This window comes from Puma concolor, chromosome B2 (assembly GCF_028749965.1).
Source record: "Puma concolor isolate L17-30 chromosome B2, mPumCon1.1.hap2, whole genome shotgun sequence".
Classification (NCBI taxonomy): domain Eukaryota; kingdom Metazoa; phylum Chordata; class Mammalia; order Carnivora; family Felidae; genus Puma; species Puma concolor.
In genome coordinates this window covers 69,769,865-69,786,518 of record NC_141671.1, presented here as the reverse complement: position 1 = coordinate 69,786,518, position 16,654 = coordinate 69,769,865, and the positions used below count along the sequence as shown (strand labels likewise).

The 16,654-nt window shown below is 40.2% G+C and overlaps 1 protein-coding gene across 3 annotated transcripts in view; it reads left to right on the top strand.

Moving 5' to 3' along the window:
- The window catches only part of IMPG1 (interphotoreceptor matrix proteoglycan 1), a 133,994-nt gene that overhangs the window by 37,278 nt on the left and 80,062 nt on the right, over positions 1-16,654 (top strand). For all 3 annotated transcript variants that reach the window (XM_086707276.1, XM_086707275.1, XM_086707273.1), the window contains 4 exons: positions 3,020-3,084; positions 3,928-4,007; positions 9,651-9,803; positions 15,780-15,838. In XM_086707276.1, coding sequence (XP_086563402.1) covers positions 3,020-3,084; positions 3,928-4,007; positions 9,651-9,803; positions 15,780-15,838 — 357 coding nt within the window. The remainder of the gene's footprint in view (positions 1-3,019; positions 3,085-3,927; positions 4,008-9,650; positions 9,804-15,779; positions 15,839-16,654) is intronic.

Here is a 16,654-nt window from a genome sequence, read left to right as displayed (position 1 = left end):
ATTTTTTTAATGTTTATTTATTTTTGAGAGAGAAAGATACAGAATACAAGCAGGGGAGGGGCAGAGAGAGAGGGAGATGCAGAATCTGAAGCAGACTCCAGGCTCTTAACTGTCAGGACGGAGCCTGACGCAGGACTCAAACCCGTGGAACCATGAGATCATGACCTGAGCTGAAGTCAGACGCTTAACCAACTGAGCACCCAGGCACCCCTTGGCACCTACATTTTTATTTAACACTTCCTTGCTTTACTCTATTTTCCTGTACGAGTTTGAACTCCTCAAGGGCAGGGACTGTTTTATGTCTCTCCACCCACCACCACAGACCTGAGCAAAGTCCTCATGTGTTTTGTTAATTGATATGTCTACTGAGCCATTCTTTAGAAATTTTACAAAGTTGATACCAGAAGGAATAATGTGATTGAAGAAAATCTTAGTACTAGAGTATTAACTTTGTTCACAAGACACAGAGATATTCACTCTTCTTATTTAAATATAGGATGATACTGGAGCACCTGGGTGGCTCAGTTAGTTGAGCATCTGACTCTTGGTTTCAGCTCAGATCATAATCTCACAATTTATGGGATCGAGCCCTGCATTGGGCCCTGTACTGACAGCACGGAGCCTGCTTGGGATTCTCTCTCTCCTCTCTCTTCCCCTCTCCCCACTCTCTCCCTCAAAATAAATAAACATTAAAATTTTTTTAAATAAATAAATATAGTATGATACTTACTCCTCCAATTTTCAAAAAAAGAAAAAGAAAGTAAAGCAGAGGTCATCCACCCATAAGAAAAAATACAACAGAATGTACCAAGACTTGATAGAAAAACATTAAGGGGCGCCTGGGTGGCTCAGTCGGTTAAGCGTCTGACTTCAGCTCAGGTCATGATCTCACAGTCCGTGAGTTCGAGTCCCGCGTCGGGCTCTGTGCTGACAGCTCAGAGCCTGGAGCCTGTTTCAGATTCTGTGTTTCCCTCTCTCTCTGACCCTCCCCTATTCATGCTCTGTCTCTCTCTGTCTCAAAAATAAATAAACGTTAAAAAAAATTTAAAAAAAAATTATAGGAAACAGCTACCCAAGACAGAAAGAGAAAGAAATGGAATCATCCCATCCACTCCTGCATCTACCAACACTGCTAGAGAGAATTGCTAAGGAGCAAGAGACAAACATTGTACATTAGCTACGATTACCAAGTTGTTAAGAGAGGAGGCAAGCAAGCTGTTTCTTATTTTCAACCTTTCCAGGAAGACAAAACAGAAAATTTTCTCATCTGAGTAGCCCATAAATCTGCCAGTTTCAAATTACTTTAAAATAAAAGCCAGTGGAAGAATCCAATGTCCCAGCTTCCCAAATTATAGCTTTTGAGTGATGGTCTAGATTGCCATTGTTGTGGCAGAAGAATACCCAGTGGCAGAGGATAAGGAAATAACATCTGACACAGGGTCCTGCACAAAGTGGGCTGTTGACTTGTAACTAATGCAATAGCCAGCACTTTAATAACTATTCTTGGTTATTTTCTTTTTAACAGCAAGGTAAAACAAGGATACCAAAGTTATAATAGTAGGAAAGATCTTTCTATAAACAAGACCTATAAAGTGGAAAAAAAGGAAAATTGTCTAAATCACAAATGCTCTAATGTTTGATATGAAATCTTTATAAATATGATATCCATACAAACTATTTCTGAAGCACATAGCACAATACCAGCAGAGAAGAACAAGAATACCTAATTCCTAAAGAGTCTGAATTTATATTTAGCCTGTGTGCACCAATATAGTCCTCCATGTTTACATCTATTCTGACTGGTCAGAGCCATGCCAGGCCAACAGATGGTACTTTGTATACCATCCCTATTAGCACTTTGGCAGAATTGAGTATATTAGAAATATGTAGATGGTCTCATTATCTACAGCCAATCTAGATGTTTCTATAACAGCATAGCACCTATCCATTCCCTTTGGTCTTCCCATCAACATGAGCCACAGAAAATTGAATCAGATATATTGGTCAACTATGGCTACATTGTACTAACATAGACACGAGCTATTAAAACCTAATAGCTAATAGTAACAAGTCTTTCAGTGAGCTTAAAAAGATATCACTACTGCTATTCCTTTCTACATAGAGTTTGCTAGAATGAGCCAACATCATATGCAGACAGCTTTATAGCCATGCCCTTGGACTTGCCCTTAGATATTTTCCAGATGGCCACCACATAGCCTGCAAAGCTACCCATAACTCTTGCAGGCAATGGTTGTGTCCAGAATAGGATTTAATATATCTGCACTATCCAGAAATCTCTCTCTTTCCTATTGCTATAACCACAAGACTTACTCTAGTAGATAAACTTAAGCATTCCCTGGATTTGCAGGTTTGAGGATCTGAGATTTTAGCAAGAATATTCAGTCATACATAGATCATGTCATGCAATTATCTTTGATGTTAAGGACACAGTATAAGCACAATGAGACTATAAAACATCAAGCCCAAAGACCAGTTTTGCCCACAATGAAAGTGCTCCCCAGAACCACATGAAAAACGCTTATGGGAAAGCCCTGGAGCCAAACATAACCATTTTCAGGGGTTGTTTGAGTTTGTCTTCAATGGAAATATATTTGAAGATTACTTCTATATTGAAAAAATAGGCAATTGGGGTGCCTGGGTGGCGCAGTCGGTTAAGCGTCCGACTTCAGCCAGGTCACGATCTCGCGGTCCGTGAGTTCAAGCCCCGCATCGGTCTCTGGGCTGATGGCTCAGAGCCTGGAGCCTGTTTCCGATTCTGTGTCTCCCTCTCTCTCTGCCCCTCGCCCGTTCATGCTCTGTCTCTCTCTGTCCCAAAAATAAATAAACGTTGAAAAAAAAAATTTTTTAAAAATAAAAAAAGAAAAAATAGGCAAACCCAGTTTTAAAGGGTTTTCCTCTAATTTTAAGTCTATTGAGTATAGGAAAAGTAAATAAATTTCCCCTATTGTCATCAAGCTCCTTTTCACCATCTCTTTTCTCTTTCCTATTGTGCTAATAGAAAAGATGAAATCTCTACAGAGAAGACATTAGGAGCACCTGGTGAAACCCCTGTGTTTTCTCCAGGTAAGCTTAGACCTCCTCATTCACCTGTTCCTGATTGTCATGAAAGAGAGGGAAGGGAAAAAATTATCATGGAAGTATATTAGTTAAAAAGCAATCCTTAATTGAAGTTGACAAAATTTATAATATGCTTTCTTAAAAATAACTGATATTGGGGCGCCTGGGTGGCACAGTCGGTTAAGCGTCCGACTTCAGCCAGGTCACGATCTCGCGGTCCGTGAGTTCGAGCCCCGCGTCAGGCTCTGGGCTGATGGCTCGGAGCCTGGAGCCTGTTTCTGATTCTGTGTCTCCCTCTCTCTCTGCCCCTCCCCTGTTCATGCTCTGTCTCTCTCTGTCCCAAAAATAAGTAAAAAACGTTGAAAAAAAATTTAAAAAAAAATAAAATAAAATAACTGATATTTCTAAATGTATAAAATAATTTAGGTTCATTGTATAAATCTTGGAAAATTTAGAAAAGAATGAAGGTAAAGTGAAATCACCCATTATCTTACAACTTGGAGACAATCATCGCCAATATTTTCAAACAAATAAATTCAAGATAAGCATCCTTTATATAGTCACAAAAAGAAAAATTAACCAGATCTCATTGGCAAACCATTTAACTGAAACGTATCTAGAATAGCACCAAACTTGGGTCCTAGATGAGAATGGAGAATTCAACTGGGACCAAAAGTATGAGTTGTTTTTTTCTCAAGAACATATTTATGTAATCTTAAATGAGTTAAGAATGCAGCTCATATCTGTAAATTCCAGAATTACAGAAAGAGTATATGAAATTTTGACTTTGTTCTTATGTAAACTTCTCCAATCTCATTCTGTGCCCGTAATTTTTTTTAATTTCCACAGATGTCTCCAGTGTCTCGCTTGGACCCTTCCCTCTCACTCTTGGTGACACATTCCTCAATGACACCATCATGCCTACAACAGTAAGAAGTTCTGAGAGTCAATCTAGCTCTTCACATGCCTGTTTTTGTTTTATTGGTAAAACAAGAAAAGAGAATGGACAAACTGGCCATTCCATATTATTAGTGCTGCATTTTTATCACGCCAAGTAAGAGTCAGTGACTTTGTTCTATTCAGTATTCTCACTTCTTCTAGGGACTGAGGGGAAAAACCAGATTGAAACCTAGAATAAGTTGAGAGGAATTATAAAAAGCAACGTAGTTATAAACTCCAGGAGGGTAGGGGCCCTTTTCTCCCCAGTACCTAACAGAACTGCATATATAGCAAGTACTCCCCAAGCATTAGAATAAATGAATGGGTAAACCTATCAGTCAATCAATCATCCAATCAGTCAAGCTCCTTCACCAAAGGGTAATCTCATGCTGACACTAAGGGTAGAAGTTTTGCTTCCAGGCATGGCCAGCATAAATGGGTCAGATAAATATCAAAATGGTTGAAATCCTGCATGTTAAATGGGGAAAAGTAAATGGTATTCACAGGCAAAGAGAAGCACTGGCCACTGTTCTCTTTGTGTGAAAGGAATGCAGGAGGAGAGGATATGTTACAGAATTAATTGTTGGTTGTCAGAAAAGGGGGACATTTAAAAAAAAAAAATTTAGTGTTTTATTTATTTTTGAGACAGAGACAGAGCACCAGTGGAGGAGGGGCAGAGAGAGAGAGAGAGACATAGAATCCAAAGCAGGCACCAGGCTCAGAGCTGTCAGCACAGAGCCTGACATGGAGCTCGACCCCACAAACCATGGGATCATTACCTGAGCCAGAGTCTGATGCTCAACCAAATGAGCCACCCAGGTGTCCCAGAAAAGGGGGACATTTTAATCACTTCAAAATCTTTGAGCCAGACACTTGATGTTGAAGCCAGGAAACACTGCCCTCTTTCCCCAGGAGTGTCAGCATCATGGCAGCACACTGTGGGCAGCAAGTTCAGCAGGGGGCAGTCCAGGGGTGACACATACTTCCCTGTGGTCTGAGAAACTTTGCTGGCCCTTACCTCCCTGTGAACCTCTCTGCAAGGTCAAAGCCCAGACAGTGAGGGCAAGAAGTTCAGTCTCACCAGCTCTACATGAAAATTCAGGGATGAGAACCCTGCTGGCCTGTAGGCCAGATGGCTGCAGATTTGCTGGAACTATTGCTCTAAACAAAGAATTAAATTGTTCCATTTTTCTCCAAAATACTATTCCATGAACAGTGAAAAGTGCTGTTGAAAAAAATTATTGAGATTAAATATATTCACTATAAAATTTCAAAGACAACTCTAGTTCACTGTCTCTTTTCTTGTATTACTTATGTCTCATATTCTTCAAAATCTAATATATGTCCCCCTTTCTGCAGTAAATATCCCCTGAACATTTCATTTTATATTCATCAAATCCTCCTCTTACCTTTTTTACCACCCACATCTATCACTCATTCTTTGGCTCAGCAAACATTTTACTAAAATCCTCTGATGTGCCAGGCATTGGGGTATGTACCAAAGATTCTAAGATGAATAAGACATGGTTCCTGCCTTCAAGAAATATATAATGCAAATAAGTACAACAAAATAGTGTGTACTTGAAGTTGGCAGATATATAGAATGGAGCAAAATGATAAGCCAGGACAGGTTGCAAAGGATGTGACTGCTAATCATGTATTTTCACAGAGAGTTTTGTGCATAAATGACCACATTATTTTTTTTACTTTGGGAGAGTTAACAAACTATGAGAATCATACTGGATTCGAGGAGATTATATGTGGGGTGACAAGATTAGCATATAAAAAGACTAGGTGGGTATGACATAGGTACTAAATGAGAAATTCAGATATTATTCACTGCTCCAAGAGATTAGAAAGAGGCAAAGGTTTCTACCCTAAATAATCAGAGGAAATATTATGTTAAATGAACCATAGGGTATTAGTAAGAAGTAAAAAAATGTGTGTATGTGGTGTGTGTGTGTGTGTGTGTGTGTGTGTCCTTATGTTTTAGTACTGGAAGTGAGCATGGGGAGCAGTGAGGAAGGTCTCTCCGGTCAGGAGACTAGCACAAGTAATGTAGTATCTCATCAACAGTTAGCAAGCTATCTGGTAGTCAGGGCAAGGAGAAATGACACAGACTAAAATTGTTTAAGCAGCAACAATTCCATTTATGACTGCACCAAAAGTAATAAGATATCTAGGGATAAAGCTAACCAAAGAGGTGAAAGATCTGTACTCTGAAAATTAAAGAATGCTGATGAAAGAAATTGAAGAAGACACAAAGATATGGAAAGACATTCCATGTTCATGGATTGGAAGAACAAATATTGTTAAAATGTTGATGCTACCCAAAGCAATTTACACATTTAATGCAATCCATATCAAAATACCACAAGCATTTTTCACAGAGCTAGAACAAACAATCCTAAAATTTATATGGAACCACAAAAGACCCCAAATAGCCAAAACAATCTTGGAAAAGAAAAGCAAAGCTGGAGGCATCACGATACTGGACTTCAAGTTATATTAGAAAACTGTAGTAATCAAAACAGTATGGTACTGGCACAAAAATAAACACATGGATCAATATAAAACCCAGAAATAAACGCACAACTATATGGTCAATTAATTCTGACAAAGCAGGAAAGAATATCCAGTAGGAAAAGGACAGTCTCTTTAACAAATGGTGTTGGGAAAACTGGACAGCAATATGCAAAAAAAGAAACTGGACCACTTTCTTACACTATACACAAAAATAAATTCAAAATGGATTAAAGACCTAAATGTGAAACCTGAAACCATAAAAATCCTAGAAAAGAACACAGCTAGTAACCTCCTTGATATTCTGCATAGCAACCTTTTTATAGATATGTCTCCTGGCACCAGGAAAACAAAAGCAGAAATACTACTGGGACTACATCAAAATAAAAAGCTTCTGCACAGAAAAGAAAACAATCAACAAAGCTAAAAGGTAACCTACAGAATGGGAGAAGATATTTGCAAATGACATAACTGATAAAGGGTTAGTATCCAAAATATGTAAAAAACTTACAAAACTTGACACCCAAAGAACAAATAATCCAATTAAAAATGAGAAGACATGAACAGACGTTTCTCCATAGAAGACATACAGATGGCCAACAGACATGTGAAAAGATGTTCATCATCACTTACTGTCAGGGAAATGCAAATCCAAACAACAATGAGATATCACCTCACACCTGTCAGAATGACTAAAATCAATAACACGAGAATCAACAGTATTGGTGAGGATGTGGAGAAAAATGAACACTCGTGCACTATTGGTGGGAATATAGACTGGTGCAGCCACTTTGGAGAACAGTACAGAGTTTCCTCAAGAAGTGAAAAATAGAACTACCATACAATCCAGTAATCACACTATTGGGTATTTACCCAAAGAATACAAAAACACTAATTCAAAGGGATACATGTACCCCTATATTTATAGCAGCATTATTTACAGTAGCCAAGATATGGAAGCAGCTCAAGTGTCCATCAGTTGATGAATGGATAACGATGTGGTTCAATGGCATATTACTCAGTCATAAAAAAGAATGAATCCTGCCATTTGCAACAACATGGATAGAGCCAGAGAATATAATGCTAAGTGAAATAAGCCAGTCAGAGAAAGACAAATACCATATGATTTCACACTGTGGAATTTAAGAAACAAAACAAACAAAGGGAAAAAAAGAGAGACAGAGAGAGGCAAATCAAGAAAAAGACTCTTAATTATAAAGAACAAACCGATGGTTACCAGAGGGAGGTGGGTGGGGGAATAGGTTAAATAGGTGATGGGGATTAACAAGTGCAATTGTTGTGATGAGCACAGGGTGATGTATGAGTCACTATACTGTACACCTGAAACTATCATAACACTGTATGTTAACTAACTGGAATTAAAAACTAAAAAAATTTAAGACATTGTACTTGGGCCCACTCAGTAGTTGAGTTAAAAAATAAATTTTAATGAAAAAATATATATAAAATAAATAAAATTGTTCAAGCAGATTGTTATCAGATTGTGGAAAGCCTTGAATGTCAGGAAAAAGAGTTTGAATTTTCATCTCATAGGTAATAAAGTATTACCGAGGATGCTGGCTGAGAGGCGTGGAAAATTAATCCAGTGGCTGAGGATAAATTAGAAGACTTCTCACTAATACATCTAAAGAATTTATTTAAATATCTCATGTGAACTTAAATATGCCTAGTGAAATGGTAAACTTGTAGAGGATAATGCTATAGGCCATATTTTTCTTTTAACTTTCCACAGGTCCTAACACTGTCCTACACCCATACAGATGCTTATGTGTTATTTTGATGAATGAATCAACGAAATCTTTTCATTAAACAAACGTCAGTAGTCTGGTGTCCTCCATGTGCCTATTAAAGTTAGAGGTTGTGTGCCTGTCCACTGCCATGGAAGAGAGGGGCTTGTGATATGAAATGAGGAGAAACTACATTGGCTACCACCCACATGAGTTTTGTCCCTCATGGCATTTTCCATTGGTTGGTCTCCTCTTTCAGCTTCCATAGCTGATGTCACTAATAAAAGACTAAGTGCATTACCAAAGACATTCAATTTTCCACAGACATGTTTTTTACTCTTTTAAAAACCTTTCAGATTTCACAATCATCTAGGTACCCAATACTGAAAATCTGTCACACCCCAAGTTTGAAACTCAGCGCCAGGCTTGCTCTGTGCCCTGGGAGCCCATGTGAATTCAGAACAGTGAGAGACTCCTGCTTGTTCCCAGTCCAGAGGGCAAAAAGGATGACCCCTTGGCCAAATCCAGGTCCTCAGAAGAGTATTTCTATTTTTAGCCACATGCTACCAAAGGTGGCCCAAATATGCCATTCCTTCTGAGAGATATTTCAAATCCTCTCTTGACCTGACAGTGCTCACTAACTAGCTTTAATATGAAGTTTGGGCACAAATGGTCTTATTAAACCAGTCTAGACTCTTCTCTAAAGAAGATTGTATTAAATAATATCTCAGCATCACATAGGTTATATTGTATAATCCAGTCTTCATCAAAGAGCATTCATAGTTACACAAGAGTGTGGCACAATCTCAGTGATGCTCCAACAGTATATATGAATTATGTGTGTGTGTGCATGTGTGCAAATGTTTTCATGAAGAGCACAGAGTTCTAACATTACAGTGTCCTCAAGGATTCTAAATAGTTAACTCATTGGAGCTTTGGTACTTTGTCTCTCAATGAAATTCAGAGAACACTTCTAGTTAATAAGATTTTAATTCTAAAAGTACTTGAGGGGCACCTGGGTGACTCAGTCAGTTAAGTGTCTTACTTCAGCTCAGGTCATGATCTCATGGTTCATGAGTTCAAGCCCCGCATTGGGCTCTGTTGTGACAGCTCAGAACCTGGAACCTGCTTGGGATTCTTTAATATGAAGTTTAGGTACGAATGGTCTAATGCTCTCTCTGCCCCACCCCGGCTCGTGCTATGTCTTTCTCTGTCTCTCAAAAGTAAATAAACGCTAAAAAAAATTTTAAAGCACTTGAGCCTTCATTATCCACTTTTTGAGACAATATCAATATATATTATATGGTATTACCATATACTTATAGTTTATATTAATAGAAGACCTTTTATTTTCTAACTCAGGAAAGAAAAATAGAATTCACTAAGGTATACAAAGGCCCACTGGAGCAGAAGGTGGAATTGAGCATCACTCTAGCAAACCAGAGGTTCACGGCAGAGCTCGCTGACTCCCAGTCCCCACATTATCAAGAGCTGGCGGCCAAGTCTCAACTCCAGGTAAGTGAACCCACCTCACACAACCACAGCCCAAATTATGACTCAGAATCTGGATGCCAACAGGACCTAAACCCTTCGAACTAATAGTTCCAACTTCTTGTGACCAGGCATTCATTTTCAACCAAAACTGCTTTCATTTTAACCAAAAACTACAATGGGTCCCAAAATGTTAGGGCAAATTCATCTCTAGAAAAGTTTTCTATTCTAGCTTCTTTTTTTTTTTTTTCTTTTTTTTTTCCCTTAATGTTTATTTATTTTTGAGCGAGAAAAAAAGAGACAGAGTACGAGCAGGGAAGGGGCACAGAGAGAGGGATACACGGGATCTGAAGTAGGCTCCAGGCTCCGAGCTGTCAACACAAAGCCTGAAGCAAGGCACAAACTCATGAACAGCGAGATCGTGGCCTGGGCCAAAACTAAGAGTTGGATGCTTAACTGACTGAGCCACCCAGGAGCTCCTCCAGCTTCTCTATCTTAAAAGTCACTTACATTTAGGTTTTCTTTTTAAATATTAGTAGGTCTTTAAACCTTCTTTAACAGAGAGCCACTACACAGGTATTCTATACATCTAAAATGTTCATGTAAGCACCAACTAGGGAACATGCTGGGTTGAAACATGAATTTTAATTCATATTTGTCTTACATGATATATATCCACTTTTGCAGTTTGATGTAATTTAATGACATGACACTCTTCGTGGGTGATAAGTGTAAGGCAGTAATGTTGTCCATGTCATCCACTGAACTTCGGAGCTGTTCCAAGATATCTCTTCCATCTTGGACTCTCATCATATCTGCCTGCCTCTTCATTTCCTGCAGGATGAATCTAAGCTACTCTGCTGACCGTGGCATCTATACGCCATGATAAAAGCCCTGCCTTCCTTTCCAGCCTCATCTTCCCATCCTTCCCATCCCCCTCCTTTGCACTCTACAGAAATACAAACTGCTTACAAATCTTTTCTCACCTTTAGCCTTTCTCTGTGTTGTCTCATCTGTCTGGAATGTCCTTTCCCTGAGTTTCATTTTACAAAACTTCATCAAGGAAAGTTCTGTCTCAAACCATTCTGGATTCAGTCAGTGCCTCTCCTCTGAGCTAAAACACGGTGCCCACTGTTGCCACAACATTTATCACCCTGTCTTGAGATTGTTTCTTTACACATCTATGGCCTTTGTTGTCTCTGTTTCTCCCTCTTCACCTGCCACCCTCACTATCTTCAGGCTCTGAGTGTCCCCTTGAGGGCAGGAACTGTTTCTTTCATCTCTGAAGACTTAACCTCCTAATACAGAGCTTGGGATGCAGTTAACTACTCAGTGACCATAGAAATGCAACTGAAAATAGAAGCATTCATAAGAAAACATAACCATGAACTTCATTTGTGGAGAGCCTGGGTGCCCAAGCATCTCACTCAGCATGGCCAGGGAACCAACAGGCCCCTACTTGTCATACTTGGAGAATTCAGTGCTTACCTCCTCTCAACTGGAGAGAAGATAAATAGGCAAAAATATTAAACCTCCAACTTCCTCCTGCATCAGCGTTCAGTCAATAAAATGTAAAGAATCATTTCTACAAACTTCAAAGAGAAAGCATCAGCATGGGGTGTTTATGAACCAGAGAAGTACTTAGACACGGATTATTAGATAGAATGAATTAAAGAATAGTCTGTTAACTTTCTGTTTGTTCTTGAAATATTCTCTTCAGAAAATCTTTAGTATAGTCGGAGTATCTTCAAAATTGGATAGTTGGCCGAGATTCCAATTCAGGCAGCCTGGCACCAGAACCCCTACTCTTAACCATTATGCAGTACTTCCTATTTTTCCCAAATGAATATTTATGGGACAGGGATTTTTGTATCATCATCAAATTAACATGCCCATTCTAGACTCTGAAAAACTTATTAGCCAAATAAGAGTATGTCTTGCTGGGTCTTGTTCCAGAGACCCATCACATCAGTCCTGCGGGTTCCTCTGCACGGTCACTGGCTTCTCTGAGATGGAGCCCTTCTGGTTAGAGCATCTGTTCCCTTTCCAGGCTTCTGAGCAGTCCAGACCACCCAGCAGCTTGCCAACAGATAACCAACCCACTCCACCACCGCCCATACTTGCATTAGCAGAGCCATTCAGGCCTAATCAGGAATTAATGGACAGTGCTTTGAAGTAATTTAATTTCCACAATAAACCTAATGAGCAATTTAATACAAATGTCAAAAGGAATGCTTAGCTGTTGTCTGAATGCTTTCTCCTGTGCAAACGCTCATGAGAACTCAATACGGCTGCCTTTTTATAGCCCCTTGAACATACATTCCAGCAGAATCAGGGAGGCCCCTGTGCATTTAGTATTATTAATAAGGTTAACTGGGCACTTAATTAGCAATTTAATGGTTAGCACTCCATAATTGGAGGGTCCCCAGAAGATTATTTGGCAGAATTAACTGAAGGCCTTTGTCATCTCCTCCCTAGATGCCTTCTGCACCCTCCTAAGCAGAGCTGAGTCTTAATCGATCACAGACAGGTTCACAAAGAGGGCATGAACAACAAAATTCCTCTCTGCTGGAGCCAGTGCTGTGGAGCACTCTTGGAGGGGAGGACGGCTCTCCTTGGAGATGTTCCCCACTGCCCATGCTGCAGCTGCGGGCTTCTATGGGAGCAGTTCTGTTTTGATTGACTGTTTTCATCCATACAACAGCGCCTCTGGTATCCTGGACACGAAAGAAGGACAAGTCAGGGTCTGAATCTTCCACTCCAGAAACTGCTGCTCACACTTAAACATCTAGTCTAAGGTGTTGTTACTGGAATGGCATGACAACTGCCTTGGGGACCCAAAGCTATTTGCCACAGAATGCCAGAGCAGACCTGAGGCATGTACACAGCTCTTTCCTACCTGTCTTGGTAACAAAGACCATCTCCTCAGACCTAAACTCCTAGTTCTCCTCTGTTAAGCCTGTGGTGGGGGTGGTCATGGAGGCACGGAAGCTTAGTACTCAGCATCCCTGCCCTTGACCCCTACAGGGACCCTCATCTTGTCCTTTCCCCTCACTGGGTCTTTCAAAAACAACTGACTGAAGTCTTGCTCTGCCCCCGTCAGGCTCCAAGTTATGTGGCTACTGAGGAAGTAAAAGAAAATTGGACTACCAAGGAGCTAGTAATCCAGTAGAAGATGTAGAGACTAAGTTAATCAAAAATACAATATCATCAACTCTTTGCCCACTGTGTGTCAGGCATTTATTAGTTATTCCTTATAGGAGCCTTATAATATAGGTATTGTTATCCTTTTTGGACTAAGGAGATCGTATTCAGAGAGATGAAGCAATAAACTCAAGGTCTTACAGCTAGAAAGGAACAGAACCAATATTTAAACTCAGGCCTACACAGCTACCTCAGCACCCAAAACCTAGGCTACCTTCATCGCTGCAGTTACTATATACTGAGGGAATGAAAACTAATTTTAATATTGGTGTAAGAAAATATGATTTAGCTGGTAAATCAGTCTGCTGGAAAAAGAAATCTATGACACACTTCAAAGGCCAATGTAAGTGATTTGGGGATTATCTGTGCATCACTGCCCTAGTCCTTGGCATAGATAATATAGAATCAGCAGTAATTTTAGATACAGTGACAATGCAGCAGCATGTTGATGAGTTTAGAGAATGAAGAGATCCACTCAAGTCCATTAAACAAAACTTGCTGAGTCCCTGCTATGTGGATAACGGCCTGCTAGGTACTGGGAGGGAGGGAGATGAAGATGAATCAGACACAGTCCCTGAGCCCAAGGAGCATAATCTCAGTGAAGGAGCCATTGTTCAGCTCATAGACTGTTTTATGGGATATACTGTAACAAGTTCTAGAGCAGTAGGGAGAAGAAATCATTGAGCCTGACTTTAGGGCTCTACAAATTCTCGATAGAGAATATGCTTGAGCTGGCTTTGAAATATGGCGGTATGGGCAGTCAAGGAGCAGAAGATAGAAGTTGCATCTTGGGCTAAAAGGGGGAAAAGTCATAGAGGTCTGGAGGAAGTACATGTTGTAATTTGAGGAGAGATAGGTGTTAGTTTAGTGTCCCGAGAGGACACAATATTGGCCAAGAGGGTAATGATGACAGGAAGGGCAAATGATAAAGTGCTTGGGGAATGGAAGGTTAGAATGCGCAGGACCTTAAATGCCATTCTAAAGGAACTTATTCAATTGGTAGTGCAGCCCATCAAGGGATTTTTAGTGAAGAACAACAGATATGGAATGATTACCTTGGAAATAAAAATGTGGTCAAGGAGACATCTCTATTCCTCCTGCCCTAGCATATCCCCTCCCCCCGCCAAAAAAAAAATTTCTGCTGTCTTTCCTCACACACCCCTAGAAAACCATTTCAGCAATATAAAAAGGGAGATAGGGAAGGTATGCCTGCCATGAGAATAAGAATGTGATGGAAACAAAATGTATATGGGGTTCAAACTACCAGGAGTTAATGAATGGATGTGATGGGCACAGAGAGAAGGTATTAGGGTTGCTGGGTCTTCTGGCATGGAAGACGATAGGTGTTTATGTACCTGACTGGGATAGAGAGCGCTGGAGGAAAGGCGGATTTGGAAGGAAGAGAATAACTCTGGTTTGGATGTATTTAGTAGTGGCAAAGTTGGGATATTCACATGTAGAACTCAAAGCTATGTCTCAGGTGATCAGTGAAGCTATGGCAGAAAATGAGATCCCCAAGCAGGGGCAGAGGGGAGTGGGCACAGGGAAGGGAAGGTGGTGCCAGGTTCCTGCTCACCTCCTCAGCCTCACTTTCACCCTGCTCTCCCTTCCAAGCTTCGCTACTAATACTATCCCTTTCTCTTGGTCTCTCTTGCCTCCCAGTCCATGCGGGAGTAAGCTGGACGGAGCAGCGCCTGTCTATGTGGCAATGTGTCCCCAGAGCCTAGCACAGTGCCTGCAGTCAAACTTACTGAATAAGTGGGAGGGTGAGATAAGGAGGCTAAGCATCTTTATATTTAAAGTAGAGAGTGCAGACAAGACTAAGATGGAGTAAAGAAGACTGAGAAAGTGGTCCTTGAGATAGAAGAAGAACCAGAAAATAAGTAGGCACAGCATGGAAGAGAAATGGAAAATGCCACTGGATTTGGAGAGAGCCAAGAGACAACAGCCTGGAGAAAATCCTCCCCACTGGGTGAATCCAGAGGCAGAAGCCAGACCGTAGTGGGTCAGGAATAACTGAATATAGCAATTATAAAATATTCCTATAATATGCTTCATTAGCAAGGTCAAACTAATTAAGAAAATTTATTATAAAGTCCACATAAATCTACCAGTGAATCTAACCTATTAGAGTCTGCCTGTACCATTTTTTTTAGATATAGCAGCCATTTTGACTTTAGTAACCTCTTTTTTTTTTTTTTTTTTTAATTTTTTTTTTCAACGTTTATTTTTGGGACAGAGAGAGACAGAGCATGAACGGGCGAGGGGCAGAGAGAGAGGGAGACACAGAATCGGAAACAGGCTCCAGGCTCTGAGCCATCAGCCCAGAGCCCGATGCGGGGCTCGAACTCACGGACCGCGAGATCGTGACCTGGCTGAAGTCGGATGCTTAACCGACTGCGCCACCCAGGCGCCCCTTTAGTAACCTCTTTAACATATTTTCCAAATCATATAATTCAACTCAGAAAATATTATAGTTATTCTTTGTGTATAAATAAAAATACTGTAGCCAAAAAAGTTTCTTCCAAGTGCCACCTTAAAGTTTTTTCATATTTTATATAAAGTAACCATGAAAGCAGATCAGAACTACCCAATTGCAGCTTTTAAATAAATAGCAAAACACTTTCCTCTGGGTTTCAGAAATTACCAAGAACAAAGCGTTTGGCCTCAATCGTTGCTTCAATTTTCCATTTTCATTTATTCCCCCTAACTCATCAGAATGTTGAGACTTTTTCAGTTAGGTAACATCTGACCTGGTACACCCAGAGCATTTCATAAATTTCTTTCTTTCTGCAGATGCAAAAGGTATTTAAGAAATTTCCAGGATTCAAAGAAATCCATGTGCTAGGATTTAGGTAAGTAAGAGGATCGGACTCTTCTCAATTTTTAAATTACTTTTTCCCTATCCTCTTTTAAAAGCAGTGTCACGAGGAATATAAGGTTCTTCTCCCCCCAGTTGTTTAGCCCTGTCGAATCCTGAAAACTGAATACATTTCAGATAAAGGAATTGTCTAATTAGAACATGACTCTAGGTGATTTTTTAAGGGGGTAACACAAGAGCTGTGTTCCTTCCTTCCTCCCTCGGGAGCCAGAAACACTGCTCTCTGCAGAGAGCTCATCTGCTGTCCTTGGCAATGTCATTAACGAACCTCTTAGGAAAACACCTCAGTAGAGACAGGTCAAAATAAGTAGCAATTAGTTACCTTGGTGTCTGATTTCCTGGTTCCCTATCGAATGTTAAATATCATCATCGTTTAAACAAATCAGGCTGACCCTATGGAATCAGGTGAAACTAATAAAAAGAAGTATCTGTGAGGGGTAAGGGAGTTGAAGGAATAGGGTAGAAAGGGACAGAAGTGGAAGCAAGACTTCCCAGAATATACCTTTTTTTTAATGTTTTTTTTTTTTTATTTTTGAAAGATAGTGTGAGCATGAGAGAGGCAGAGAGAGAGGGAGGTACAGAATCCAAAGCAGGCTCCAGGCTCTGAGCTGTCAGCACAGAGCCCAACGAGAGGATCAAGCTCATGAGCGTGAGATCATGACCTGAGCTGAAGTCGGACGCTTAACCAACTGAGCCACCCAGGTGCCCCCCCCACCAGAATATACTTTTATTATCATTTTGACATCTAAACTGTAGTAATGCATTACCACACAAAAATTTCTAAATTACA